At 42.5% G+C, this 14,142-nt stretch overlaps 1 protein-coding gene across 10 annotated transcripts in view; it reads left to right on the top strand.

Moving 5' to 3' along the window:
• Positions 1-14,142, top strand: part of ADGRL3 (adhesion G protein-coupled receptor L3) — a 334,544-nt gene that overhangs the window by 49,535 nt on the left and 270,867 nt on the right. For 9 of the 10 annotated variants that reach the window (XM_050895377.1, XM_050895374.1, XM_050895375.1 and 6 more), the window contains exon 1: positions 8,053-8,270. In XM_050895377.1, coding sequence (XP_050751334.1) covers positions 8,080-8,270 — 191 coding nt within the window. In that variant the 5' untranslated portion in view covers positions 8,053-8,079. Of the gene's footprint in view, positions 1-8,052; positions 8,271-14,142 lie in introns of those variants that run through there. The other variant, XM_050895371.1, reaches the window with a different exon arrangement.

Here is a 14,142-nt window from a genome sequence, read left to right as displayed (position 1 = left end):
TGTATTTGTAAAAAGGACTGGTCCCTGTGGCACAGAACCTAACGCTTCCTTTATTGGGAACATGACCAGGATCTGAAACCCTAATATTTTAAGTAATGTCACTGTTTGTTAGGCTGGAGGGCAAGTTTAGCATAAGGGTTGGTTATACATCTTATGCACTGCAGTGCAGGGCTTTAACTGCAGACACTTTCCCTATCTGTGCAGCATTTTCCTACACTTGAAAGTTAATTCACGTGAAGGAAGCCTGTGAATTTAAAGAGCAGTCGTATCCAAGTATCTTCTTGTGTGTGTCTTTCGTTACAAATGAGATGATCCACTGCAAAGGAACAGATACTTGGGAATAGCTTTTTCCCATGATGGGGCCTAAATATTAATGTACTTGCATTCAACCTTCCCCTTGGAGACAGCGTTTCATTTGTCTGTTGTTCTCAACTTGTTGCTTCTGCTTTAATTAAATTAATTTAAGTGACATTTAGCTCAGGCTGGGACTGTGCTTCTGACCTCCGATTTGAAGGTAGGTTGTCATGTATTTTTGAAAAGCACATTAAATTCAGCCTCCCTTCCTTCTTTCTAAAAATCTTTTGCTTCCTTTCTATGACCTTAGCTAACCTTTTCTGAGCTGATTCAACTCTACCAGCCCAGCAGAAACCTCTCTTTTCTTCCCCACTCTCCTTCCCACCCCCTCCCCCGGTTTAGTTTCTTGGTGGACTACTGAGTTGATTTGCCTCAGGAAGGGGTCCAGCGAGCACCAGACTGGGTGCAGGTCCAGCAGCTGAAGCATGGCTGGAGATAGGAGGGCTTGGCTGGGGGGGAAGCAGGACCCATTCTCCCTTCAACAACAATGAGCTGGTAGGTTGGCTTACCCTAGACCACTGCTTCTTTAGCAGCATGGAGGGTGACCCTTGGTGATGCCTTGCCTTGCAGTGTCCTCCGGTGTAAATATTAGCTGCAGAGGTATTCACCTCTCTGTAACTGGGGGATTTGTGAAGATGAGGGCTTGCGAAAGAACCGTTTGTTGCAATTCTCAGAGTATTTCCCATCACTCACTAATGAGGCAGCGGCCCATGAGTCCCAGAAGATGGGAGCGGAGAGACAGAAAGAAAACACAGTACTGCTGTTGCACTGCTTTCTCCAGCAGGTCTGGTTCAGTTCAATGCCACATCTCCCTGGGCCAGTCTGCCTTCTTGCCTCTCTCCCTTTACATGTTCTCAGTCGCTTCCTACTGTCAGACTCCTCCATTCAAGGTTACCATCTGGTTTCTGTGGTCTTGCTCTTTTATCACTTCATCTGCTTTCCTCATAGGGCCTCGCAATGACCCATTTCCATTGTGAACACCCATCCTTAGGTGCAAATGCATCCACTTCACCGTACTTTCCTCTTTCTGGCGATCTTCCACCAGTCCTCTTTGCCCATTGTCTGTGAATTTCTTTTCTGTTTACCCCTATAGGAAGAGCTAATCTAATGCTTAGAGAGTCTAAGAGAATCTAATAATTTTTACTAATGAGGAAAGCTTCTCCATACCTTGAGCTAGGGTTTGGGAGAATGAGGGGAGAGAAGAAGGGTATTTACCAGCTGAGCATGGCAAGGAGATGAGGAATATCAGTGGTATTAAGCGTGAGCAGCACAAGTGCCCCAGGATGTAGCTGTCTGGTGCTTAATCCTCTGGCTGCTGTCCCTGGGCTTTCTGGGCATTCAATGGGTGGTGGAAAGGGCCAGTTGTTTCTGCATCACCCTTTTGAGATCTGACCTCTAGGGTGTCTAGAAATGTGGAAGAAGGAGATCTGCCATGGAAATAAAAGGTACTTTCCATGAGGCTGGTGCTTGGGGGCAGAGGCTTGCCTCAGAGCTGTGCGGTTTGGGACTTGGCTAGGCTTTTCGTTGTGCTCCTTTTTGCATCCTTGGTTGTGTCACCTTGGAAAATGTGCTGTCTGTGTCTGGATTTGGCAGCCTCTATAAAAAACCCGCTCTATGTTTACTACACCCTTCTCCTATGTCTCCTCTTCATCGTGGGGGACGGTGTCAGATATAAACATGCTCCTGAACATCTATTGTATTTTCACTCACATAACCTTGGGAGCAAATCCCTAGCAAGTGTCACTTGAGTGTTACAATGGAGGTAGATTAAGCAATTTATGGAACCATAAGGTAGTTGACCTCAACCTCCACGTAAAATGCACAGGGAAGGGCATGAGGGTTTTTTTTTTAAGCTTTTCTTTGGTTGCCATGGCTGGGGTGTTGCACAGCATTGTGTTTCTCTTGTGTCTTTTTTTGTATACTCCATCCCACCATATAACAGGATGCTCTTGCAGTTTGTGAAGTCTGTTCTGGCTGTTTGCTGGGTAAGGGGGATTGCTGCTTCTGACGAAGGTGCCCAAAGGAAAGTCGCAAATTGTTTTCGATATCTTCTATAAAATAACAAAGCCCAAGATAGCCGGGGGGGATGTGGGTATTTGATTCACATGGGGAAACCCAGGCTGAAGCCACATTCTTCATCTTCTGAGGATTTTATCTACATCTCTTCTTCCTTTCCCTAGCAGATTTTGGAGTGCTTAATGGAGGAGATCAGATAATTGATAAGAGAGCAATCAACTGAGGCACAGAGAGGAGAGCCAGGAGTGGAGACCAACACTGTCCGGCTCCAGCCTTGCACTGCTGATGGCTCCAGCCGTTTGGCCACACTGGCTGCCTTCAGTCTTCATTTCCTCCCCAGGGGAGCTGGATATGGATGTTGCAAGCGTTTGCTGCAATGTCTTGGCACCAGCCATTGTCTGTAGGATGCACCTTTAATCTCTCTGCAGGCTGAGATTTTTTTCCACCTAGAAAAAAACACAGAGTTCTTTGCTATTTATTTTGTTGTCAGCATATGTAGAGAAAGTGGGAGAGAGAGAATAGTATTTCCATATTTGTATACTAATCATAAGTTTTCAGAGAACCTTGGACCAACCAGGTTTTTTAAGCTTGTCAGAACTAGATATTGATATTTGTGAGCAATGAAAATACTGGGGAATGGGAGTATTGTCCATTGGAGAAATGTTTCTTGTCATTATCTTTAAGCTGAGTTTTTGTTTGCTGCTCATATTGTTGTTGAGATCAGAGGCCAAGTATAATTTTGATTAAGGAAAAGGGAGACAGAGAAGAAGCACTGAGCTATGTTTGCATGCTGCAAATGAATGCACTAATGAGACTTTATATCTTAATAGGGAAAAGTAGGGCCCTGATTTAGAAAAGCACTTAAGCATGTGCTTCTCTTCAGGGAGTGACAGAGTCGTATAAGGCCTGTTGACTCAACAACTGAAAGGGATTTCAGATCATACCCACACCTAAGTAGGCTTCAGAATAAGGGGAGGGGAGGATTTTTTTATTATTACTTTCTGATTTTTTTTTTCCCCTACAGAGTCAGGGTGAACTGTGGGAATATTAAGTACTGCGAAATTACAAACACAGAAGCATTCCTCCAAAGTAGTAGGAAACCTCTTCCCCCAGCATGTTGTGTTTGCCTTTGCGAACAGTAAGTCAGGTATTTAGCTGGGCAGACAAATCATGTGTAGAGCTTATGAAAATAATTATCTCTACATTTCCAGCTTTTGTTTCACCTCTCTTATATATGCACTGAAATTTCACTCTGAAAATTCTGAGCCAGAACATGATTTTGCTGGGAAAATTGCATATAAAGCCTAATTAAAATCATCACCCCACACTTTTCTTTTAAAAGTACATCTACTACCATCATGCCTCTAAATGTAACAGAGCTCAACAAGTCTCTAGCAGCCAAGAAGACACGTAATTTAAAGGCTATTTCAGCATTTGATTAAGCACACAGTGATAACTACAAGCCCATGCCCTGCAGGCATGACAAGAGGCAATTATGTTCTGAGGTCAAAAGCGAGGGGGAGAAAAAGCACAAGATTTTGATGACTTACTTAATTTTCCAGCTCCTGAAATTAGCAGAGACAAAGAAGTTCTAAATCGCCCAGATAAAATCCTGTCATTATCTGTTGCCGTTTCACCCTCTGCTCTCGCTTTGCCCTGCAGAAGCTCAGGAGGATGATTTTCCACCAAATGGCTGCACTTAGAAAACTCAAGTTGGCACACGTTTGAATGTGAAAAAGAGTGTTTTTCAAAATCTTTAAGTTCTGCCGTCTGTATTTAGATGGCTGTCTGCACATAGGATCCTGGAAAAAGACACCTGTTTTCCAAAGTAGTGAGCAGCCATCAGCTCCTCTTGACTTCAAGCCAACAATTAGGTCACTTATTTAGGAGATTAAATAAGGAGCTCAGTGAGAGACTGCAAAGATAGAGAGCTGCTCAAAGGAGAGAGAAGTGTATTAATGAATTAATACAATCGTCCTGTGTATTTCACAGATGGGCTTTGACGTATCTTATTTCATAGCAAAAAGCAAAAAATCTTTGCTCCTTACAGGAAAACCAGTAAAAATGTTTAAGTAAGATTATCATATAGGGATACAACATCAAGAAAAGTGCTTACAAGGAGATAAACAGCCAACCTCTAATCTCCCTTTGGAGTATTTATTGCAGATATCAGGGTAGGGAAAAAAAACCATGCAGAGCAACTGATTTGGTGGAGGATTGCAGGATGGAAAACATGCGCCATTGCTTTCTCTTATCATACTGTATTACAGTATTCAGCTATTCCTACAGTTTGTCCAGGATGTCACATTTCTTTTATGCCGTATATCCAGGAAATAAATGTTGACTCCATGATACCAGAGTGAGGTGTCTGTAAGTGAAAGCTGCCCTTCTAATGGCAAGCAGTCAAGTGATTATGTGAGAAACAAAAAGGTGAATTCCAGTAAACAGAAAGCCACATCTAGAAATGTTTGCATCTGTCCAGAGGTTTTTTAACGGGAAGTAGAACATGAACTGTTATTTTTGGGGAGAGGTGTTTGGTTTTGGTTTGGGGTTTTTTTGGGGTACCAGGGACTGACATTCATGCAATTTTAGTAGATCAATGCCATAGAGTCTCCTGTACAGCAGAGGTGCCCAAGATACAAGAAATGTGCTCTCACATCTGGTACAGAAACATGTTTAACAGCTTTTACTAAACCTCTGTATTTTCATATTAACTGTGAAATCCTCCACCAGAAGCCTGAAGTACTGCATCATCATTATTGATAGAGTTGCTGTGAGATTAGGATGCTGTCTTTGCCCTCAGATAAACTTCTGTTTTAATAAAACCATATTGCTGGTAGCAGTTCCTAATGTCTTATTTCCAACAAAACATGAGAGTTAAGATTAGTTGCATATGTACAGGATTACTGTTTGACAAATACACCAGGTTTGTACAAGTGAATTCCAAGACAGTTAATTTCTGCAATTTTAAGCGGGGTTTTCCTCAACCATCACATTTAATGTCTGCTTTCTTTGACAATATAGAATAGTTACTGCAAAAAATGAATAGGAATTAACAGCAAAAATATACTTTCTGAAGCATGTGGGCTGGAGGTTTGAGTTTTGTTCTGTATAGTAGGAACTATAAAAAGTGAAGTAGTATTAGCAACTGTCTGTTTGCCATTTCTGTAGCCTACAGTAGCCTCCCAGAGAAAAAGATCCAAATGGCCCAAGAACTGGGCCAAACTGTAGCCCCAAACAGCTAATATTGACTGTAAACTTCGTTTTGCTATTTCTTGGCAGTTAACAGGAGTCCTCTAAGCGCATGGCAGGAGGAGGGGAGGGCACTTGGCCTCAGTGTTCTGCCAAAAGCTGCTAGAAACCTTCTGCCTCCTGTGTTGCCAATCTGCTCAGGTTTAGTACAGAAGAGGCTTGAAAAGAGAGCTCACCACAGCTCTTTTTGAAAATCAGCAGCCTGGCATCAGAAGTTTTCTGGTCAGCACTGGGCCTGTAAACGCTAAAGGTAACACAGGCAAATATAAACTCCCCCCTGTTGCCATAGAGTCCGGTGTTTCGCAGAGTAGGGGCTGCTACAGGCTTCTATGGACAGATCCTTTTAAGCGGACTTAATACCTCTTGATGTTGTTTGTAGGGCAGGCTAAAATTGCTGGGCTTTGCTGACTCTGCCTTTCTGGCAGGCTTATCTCTTCGATCAAATGTTGTCTCTAACTTTATGTCACATCCTTCCTCCACTCACTTTGTTGTTGATTAGTGACGTAAAGCCAAGGGTAAGAACGAGGTATTGCGTCTCAGAGGTTCGCGCTTGTCCTCCTGGCTCCCCTCCTTCTGTAACAGGAGAACTTGGTCACAGTAAGAATTTACTGCATTATACAAATGTATGGTGCAATACGAGCTCAGGGCAAAACTGTTTCTCTGATCTCGGGGAAGGAGGACATCTTACATGAGCCAAACCCTAAAGCTATGCTAATTGTAGAAGCTGTTATTCAAGAATAAATGCATGCCTTGGGAGTTTGGCAATTAGTCCACAACTCTGGCACATCAGTAAGGATCTGATATTAGAGTAATCCCTGCAAATTTACAGAAATAGGAATGTTTATCTGTCCAATAATACAGATCTAAATGAGACAACTGACAATAATAGAAGGCTTCACGGAAGTTGGAGTAATGTGTTGAATTTTGCCTGCCAGACAGACAGACAGAACAGCCTTGATACCGTTAAGGGGTATACCAAGAAACATCAGTACGCTCTTATTTCTATAAGCAAACTTGGTGTGCATGTACCATGTGGAAGTTTTATGGGACAAGACAACAGCGCATTGGAAGGGATTTTTGGTTTGGGGGAGGGTATTTTGGTGTTTTTATAATGGTGTCGGGGGGAAAGTGAGTTGTTGAAAGATGCTCGGTGTCAGATGGGGCCTGGATCTGTTAGAGGGTTAAACCTTCCCTGACTGCTCTGTGACCATCACATAGATATAAGCTTAGTTTATATGTTGAGTTTTGTGGTTGGAGGTGGTACAAAATGGAACCAGAAGGGCATATCATCCCTGCAGCTGGAAACCTTTTTGGTGTGGGTGAGTTTTCATTCTTGTGGAATAAGGAAGGGAAGGGTTTGGCTTTTGTTTCAGCTCGTGGCTGGTGCGCTCGGCTGCAAAACAAGGATTCGGTTCCCAGCTTCACCATGGATTTCCTGTGAGATCTTCTGGAAGCTGCATAACCCTTCTGTGGCTGAGACGAGAAAGACAACGCATAGCTACTTCATATGGATATTTGGGGGATTAATACATTCATATTTGTCAAACTGTTGAAGATCTTTGGATCAAAGAGGCTGTAAAGATGGGAAATATTATTGCTTGTTGTCGTGTGAGTTTATTTACTAATACTTTAGGGCTTTGTTTTCAAGGCATCTCAAAGCATGTTTCTTTTTTCTTTTGCAAACTGTAGCCTGGATTTCTTTTAAAACAGGTAAGATTTTTGAGAGCTCTTTAAATCAACTTTACAAGTATGTGCTGGTATTGAACATCCAGGCAGATCTGACGCAAAGCTGAGACTGAACTTTAATCACCCAGTGTCCCATATATTGGCCTTTCCATGGGAAAATACCACTGCAGGGCCCAAACTTCGGGATGGTTGCCAGAACCCACAGGCCATCCCCCGGCACGCTGCAGGCTACAGCAAAAGCCATTAGGTTTATGTTTTCTAAGGACCAAGAAAAGGACCAGGAGCAATGCAGATGTTATTACATCTCGCAGTCTTGCTGAGCAGGTGGGATCCTGGTGCTTGAATTGCTCATTGTCAGAAAATTTCCCCTGGTTGATCAGGTACAACACAGGACTGTAATTTTATATATCAAAGCCAACTAGCTTTTCACCTGGTAAGTAGAAGTAATAACAATACTATAGTTGCTATTTACCTCTTTCAATAGGGGATTTCTAAAGCCCTGTATAAAAGGGATTGTTAGCTTATTTTTGAGATGAGAAAATCAAGTTGCTGAGTGGAGAAGTGATTTCTCTGGGCAGCCAGCAAGCCAAGGATCAGACTCTGTTTCTGCAGACCATATCTCAATGGTACCAAAACTATCTCAGTACAGCATATGGATAAAACCTGCTGCTAAACGTCATTCTGCTTTTAATCCTAGCCTCAGTGTGGAAAGTAAATGTTTGCTGTGTTTCTGTGTTAATCCTTGCAGCTTTCAGCCGTGCCCCGGTCCCCATGGCTGTGGTCCGAAGGGAGCTGTCCTGCGAGAGTTACCCCATAGAGCTTCGCTGCCCGGGAACAGATGTTATCATGATTGAAAGTGCCAACTACGGGAGGACTGATGATAAAATCTGTGACTCTGATCCTGCTCAGATGGAGAATATCCGCTGTTATCTGCCAGATGCCTATAAGATTATGACTCAAAGGTATAGTATTTAATATTCTTTGTTTGCTGACTGTTGGTTTTTTAATCTGTTATGTACACACCAGTTTGTATGTGTGTTTGCATGAGAAAATGCAGGTACTTAGTCTGTATGTATGTGCACAGAATTACAGCTATCATTGCTAAACTGTGGGTTTAACAGAGTTGGGTTAGCATCATGCAATATAAATAACATTTGCTGTAAGTACTACTAATCAGTCATCTTGATACTTACTGCATCCCAATTTTACCTCTGCAATACCTACATATCAAGGCTCTTAATGAACATGTAAGTGAAGTCTTTCTCAAATGCATATTCACTGTTTTTTGTGCTGTGTTCAAACAGATGGCCAATAATCTCCTTTAAACAATTAATATTTTGTGTTCAGAATAACATTTACATTTTTCAAAATACAAAGAAAAGTCTACGTCATTCATCGTGTTGCCAGGCTTAGTTTTAGGGAGGAACTGAATTCCCGGTGAAGGACTCGCATTCACATTGGTTTTTCAGAAGACTTGCTAAATTTCTGTGTAATAACTATTGCTGTTAAGTGTGGCTACAGCATCTGGAAATGGTAACTGAAATACATGCCATCTAGACAGACTCCTGTATTGCAGAGGCAGAGCCTAGCAGTTTATTCCAACCTAGAGGTATCCTGGTTATGGAAAGCCTTTAACTGTTGCTGAATTTTTCAGGGTATTTTCTGGCACAAGAGGTGTTGTGGGAAGGATTCGTAAGTCACAGCTCTTGACATGTAATTGCAGTCAGTACATTTCTCCTAATAACTACACATGAATAATTATTCAGTACATTTGGCTGTTAATTAAATAGTAATATAAATTAGTATTTCAGGGTATTAATAATGGTATTGACATTGGCAAAGTGTTGCTAATTGAAGTCATGATAACAGTGTTTGCATGGTGACCTAATGGCTAAAGCACTGCAAAGTTTTAATGGAGTATCTTGCTATTGTTTGCTGTGAGACACTTTGCACTAAAAATGGAGTTGTGTGAGGAACAGAAAAGAAAGCGTGAGTTTCATCTTTATTTGACATGCTAATGGCTATTTTTGAGCTCCCTTTAGAATTGCTCCACGTCAAGGATTTACACCTCAAAATGCTGAGAGGTCTCGTGAAAAATGTCCTTGTCGCTGCATATGGCTCCTTATAAACCCATTCTTTAAGTTGAACCTCCTTGCGTAGCTGTTTGAAGTCCTGTTTGTAGGATTGTGCCAGTTACATTTTCAAGACAAGCAGAAAGAGTGACAACGTGCTATCAGCCGGTCCCTTGGATTCAACATGGTTTTAGTGGAATTACTGTAATTCTCCTGTTCAGGTTGTTAGTGGCTTCAAGCAGAAACCCTTAATCCTCTGCATATTGGCAGAATAAAACCATGTCATCCCCTTTGTGGGCCATTACAGAGTACAAAGTATTAATATTTTTATATATACATAGTAGCATCCTCTAGGCGCTAGCTTCCAAGCCAAATGCAGAGCTCTGCAATCTTCTGGTCAGTCCCCACGTGTAGCAAGTCTGCAATAAACATTAGCCCTTTGGTCAGGGAGGGCACATAATCATGTTGTGTGCCCACGGTGCTGGGATGAAAACTCACGTTAATCACTCGGCTCCAGATATCATCACTGTGGACTCAAACGGCTTAGCAGAGAGTTAGCAGGGAAGCGCATCTCTGGGGCAAAGCATCTCTGTTTTCCCATTTGGGCAGAAAGTGGTGCTGTAGAGGACGGCCACTGAGGGGGAAATTTCTTGCAAGGGAAAAGCAAATCCCTACTGATGATTGAATATTACTATCTGTGGAGCCTTACCTGATGCCGTTTATCAGTGAGGAGGCTCAGGAAAGTGTGGTGGCTCTTTCCATTTATTGATGATCAGTTTTCATGAAGAAGTGTACAATCGTGTTATTAATTGGGTACTATTGAGTTTCTTGAAAATAAATATAACCTGGTTCTAGTTAAAAGGCAGGTTAAAAAGGGCAAAAATACTCTACTTTGCATTTTTATGATGTCAGTCTCATTTCTTTTTTTAATCTCCATTAATTCAAAGAGTTGAAACAATTTAAAAATAAAACCATTAAAATGAAATATGTTCTTAAGATGCAAACCAGTCTGCCAGCTCACAGCTCCAAGTACACCTTATAGCTGAGCCTCTGAAAAAAAGTACTTTAAAAGGAAAATTGTGACAGCCTAGTAGTTGTGGCACTAACTATGGCATTTTCTTCTGAAAGCCTCTGCCTGCAAAATTAATCAATTCAGCAGTATTTGGGTGGTTTTGCAGATGAATGCAGGCTTTAGTACAATAAGCTTGTCTTTGCTAACGCTGCGGGGTGGGGAAGCAGCTACTGGGAACTAAAGATCCTCGTGGCAGTGTAACCCACATGGTAATCGAAGCTGTCTGCATATGGAAAGAAAAACGATATGTGCAGTGCATGCTTATTATGCATTGATTAATTATTGCATTCATAAATACACAGTCCTGTTGTAGGTTTTATAATAAGTTGTCTAACTGCTGGCAGTTATTAATCAGCAATGCTGTACAGCTGACTTTTAGACACATTATGGCATGGCTGTGGGGAGGGGGAAAAGGAAAGGTGGGAAGAAAAGTATGTGTGAGACAGACATGTTGTTAGTATGTGAGTTGAGGCTGCGAGTGAGCAGATTTATGGTAGATATTAGTGATTGCTCCCCCAGCCCACCCTCCGCCCACCCCCCCAACTGAGCTAGTGTGTTCCTTTATTCTGTATGTTTATTTAAATTAATTTTGCAGACGAGTACGTGGGGTTATTTTGAAAGGGAAAGGCATAAATCTGATGGTGTGTTTGTGGAGACCCCTGAGCAGAGGGAACACAAGGAGTCCTTACTGCAAGCGTTGCCCTGAAAATCTCTAAAATCTTCGGAGTGTTGCTTTAAGTAAAGAACGTTTAAACAGCTTGTAGAGAGCTATTTTATAGGAAATTAAATCTCTGTGGCCTATTTTGTTTTTTAACTTGCCAGTTCTTCCTTCAAGCATTTGAGCAGCAGCTGCCCATAAAAGCTCAGAAAGAGTGCTTTATGGACTGAAGTTTTTCTGATATGATTAGAGAAAACTGTATTTCATAGCGTGTTTGCTTTGGAGAAATGTCTTTTCGAGGACTGTAACAATTAAATTCTAACCATGCCCATTGTAAACTGTGAGCACTGTACCATGGGAGACTTTGCTGCATCCTCCCTTGAGCAACTGTGCCACAAAATTAAGATATCATCCATTCAAACAGCCAGGGTTCTCTGTGAACGATAGGGAAAAGCAGCCTCCTATTCCCGTAAGAGTTGCCTTTATTTTTATAGTGTTAACACTGCCATTTAGTCTATTAAAAAACACTCTAAAGAAAAAGAAAAAAAAAAAGCTTTCAGTGCGCTCTCTTGGATTTCTTGTGGATGCTTTCCACCAAGGAAATGCCCAGCTCAGAAAGACAAAATCTGTGTATTACTTTTTGCATGCTGGTGGTTTCACTACAAGTCAGTGGATCTAATCGCCTTGTAAAAGTGCCACACAAATTTAAGGCTGCAATGTGAGCAAGGGAATTAAACATTTAGTTGCCTCCTTCTTGATTCAGACAAATACGCCAATGTGTGCTTCTTTTTAAGGCACGTGCTTAAGTGTTTTGTGGAGCGAAGACCTGCTTGTGTACTTTCCTGGGTTGAAGCCAATGGAAGGAAGAAAATGGGTGGATCAGGTTTTGCATGTATGTTCGCAGAAATGTGTGCTGTCGGTACCACCTTTGTGTTTAACTTTGTAATTTGAAACAGTCTGTTTTACAGAGCTCCTTATCCTTTCCTGTAGGCTTTAACCTTGAGTGTTAAAATGGAGAGGAAAGTCCAAGTAGCAAAGCTGGCATGTAAGTACACATACACAGAACAATTGCATTTTTTGCCTTAAAGGCAAGATCAAGGCTTTCCTTTTGCTTTCCAGATATCAGGAGTAAAGGGATCCTTGTCAACCCCAACCACTGTCCGCTACTCTTAAGCTGGAGGAAGGAAAGGAGGGATGGAATAATAAGACAGAAACAGCAAGTGTAACAGAGGGGCCAGGGGAGAAATGTTCACAGGTCTCAGCAGCTGTTCCCAAAATCGAAGCAAAATTCCTTCTGCCTTTTCAAAATTTGGAAGGTAGAAAATGTGGAAAGCTCTTGCTGGGGAACTCTCTCAGCAACTCAGAGAGCTCGGTTTGCAAAGGGGCAGCTATTGTCTTTTGCCACAGTAAAGCACTGCAGAGCTCTTGTGTGCTACTGTTGCCACTTCTGGCTTGGGGATGAGGGCTGAAAGCTGCTCAGCTCTCTCCTCTCTTCTCCCCTGAAAGGAGCACTGGACCCATTTTGTGTCCCACAGGCAAGACACCTCTTGCCCAGAGCTTCCCACTGCTCCCAGGACAGAGCAACTGCGGCTCTGCTGGTGGAGGATGGCACAGGTACCCTCTGCTCTGCTGCAGCTGGTTGTGGTGCGGTCTGCCCCCAGCAAAGTGTCCTGGTGTGGTGTGGGTCAGGGCCTGACGGGTGGGTGCTGCAGCTCTGCTAGTCTCCTCCTCTGGCTGAGCAGACAGAGAATTTCTAGTAGCTCCATGGGAGGCACAGCTGGGAAGTACTAGATGCCCTGCCGAGCTGCAGTTGCTTAGCTGAGCTAGTTTCCTTTAGGTTCGAGTCTAATCTGCCTGGTTTGTCTCTGTGGTTTCTGTGTTGGCATCATTGATGAAGCCTGCAGGTCAAGACCGAGAGTTAAAAAAAAAGAAGTGCAATTAGGAGTGTAAGACTGTTGTCAGCTGCTTGACGCTCTCAGATTTCCATTTAGTTTCATCAGAGGGCCCGATCCTTTTATGTGAGGAGGGGCGCTCAAAACTCTCCTGGTAGTCAGAAGGATGGTGGCAAGCACTTTGCACAGGATGGGTGAGAAGAAAGAAATTGTATGAACCAGCTTGCATTACACTGCAAAGATTTTTCATCTCCTGAAGGGCTGTGTTTTGTTAATGTTTTTGGTTGATGACCTGAAAAATGCAGGAGTCCGAAACGAGTGCCATTATTATTGTAATAATATTGCATCTCATGGTGTGCTGTTATTGATGCTATCAGCACCTGTGATTTTCAAGACATTTCTCAAATGCCAGTGATCTGCTCTTGTGTTGGGAAATAAAGAGGTAGGGTTATCTGTATTTTACAGATAGGCTAATTCATGTTAATCATTCATAAAGTGGCCACTGTTTTTGATCATACCAATTCTGGGATGTTCTTGTAGAGTCTTTTATATTAAGTAGCTTGTCCTGGTGCATGTGGGGAAGATGCGCAGGACAAGGAGAGCTGCAGACTGGGAGGTCTGTAATGACAAAGCCGTCAGTAGGTCTGAATAAGCAGACTTCAGCTGAATTGCAGCACAGTTGTGTCAGGCTCTACAAAATTAATGGCATATTTCTCAGAAAACAGCCCCCTGCTTAGACGTTGTCATCACCTCTGACTCAGATACTGAATGCCCCATTTGGTAGGAACCCCTCCGCCTTCCCCTGCGTCCCAAGTACATTTTGTGAAGATTGCCAAGATACTACTCGCTTTTCTAATTTTGTTATCACACAGATGGCACAGATGGGAATTGCATTTCTGAAGGTCTGAGATGTTGCAATGGGAAGCTAGGCTTTTCTCTTTCTGGGAAGCATAAGTCTGGTGCTTTGAGATCGCCACATAAAAGCATCAATATGGAAAACTACTAATGCTTCAGTTAAGCAGTAGTTTCTGTAACCAGTAGCAGGGAATACTGAAGCTCATGTTCCCTGGATCCTGATTTTAAAGGCTAGAAAACAAGCCGCACCACTTGGTTAAACAATCTATTTTCTCACCATGTGGA

The sequence above is a fragment of the Gymnogyps californianus genome, chromosome 4 (assembly GCF_018139145.2).
Source record: "Gymnogyps californianus isolate 813 chromosome 4, ASM1813914v2, whole genome shotgun sequence".
Lineage (NCBI taxonomy): Eukaryota > Metazoa > Chordata > Aves > Accipitriformes > Cathartidae > Gymnogyps > Gymnogyps californianus.
Note: the sequence above shows the minus strand (reverse complement) of the source record. Positions and strands in the feature narration are given on the sequence as shown.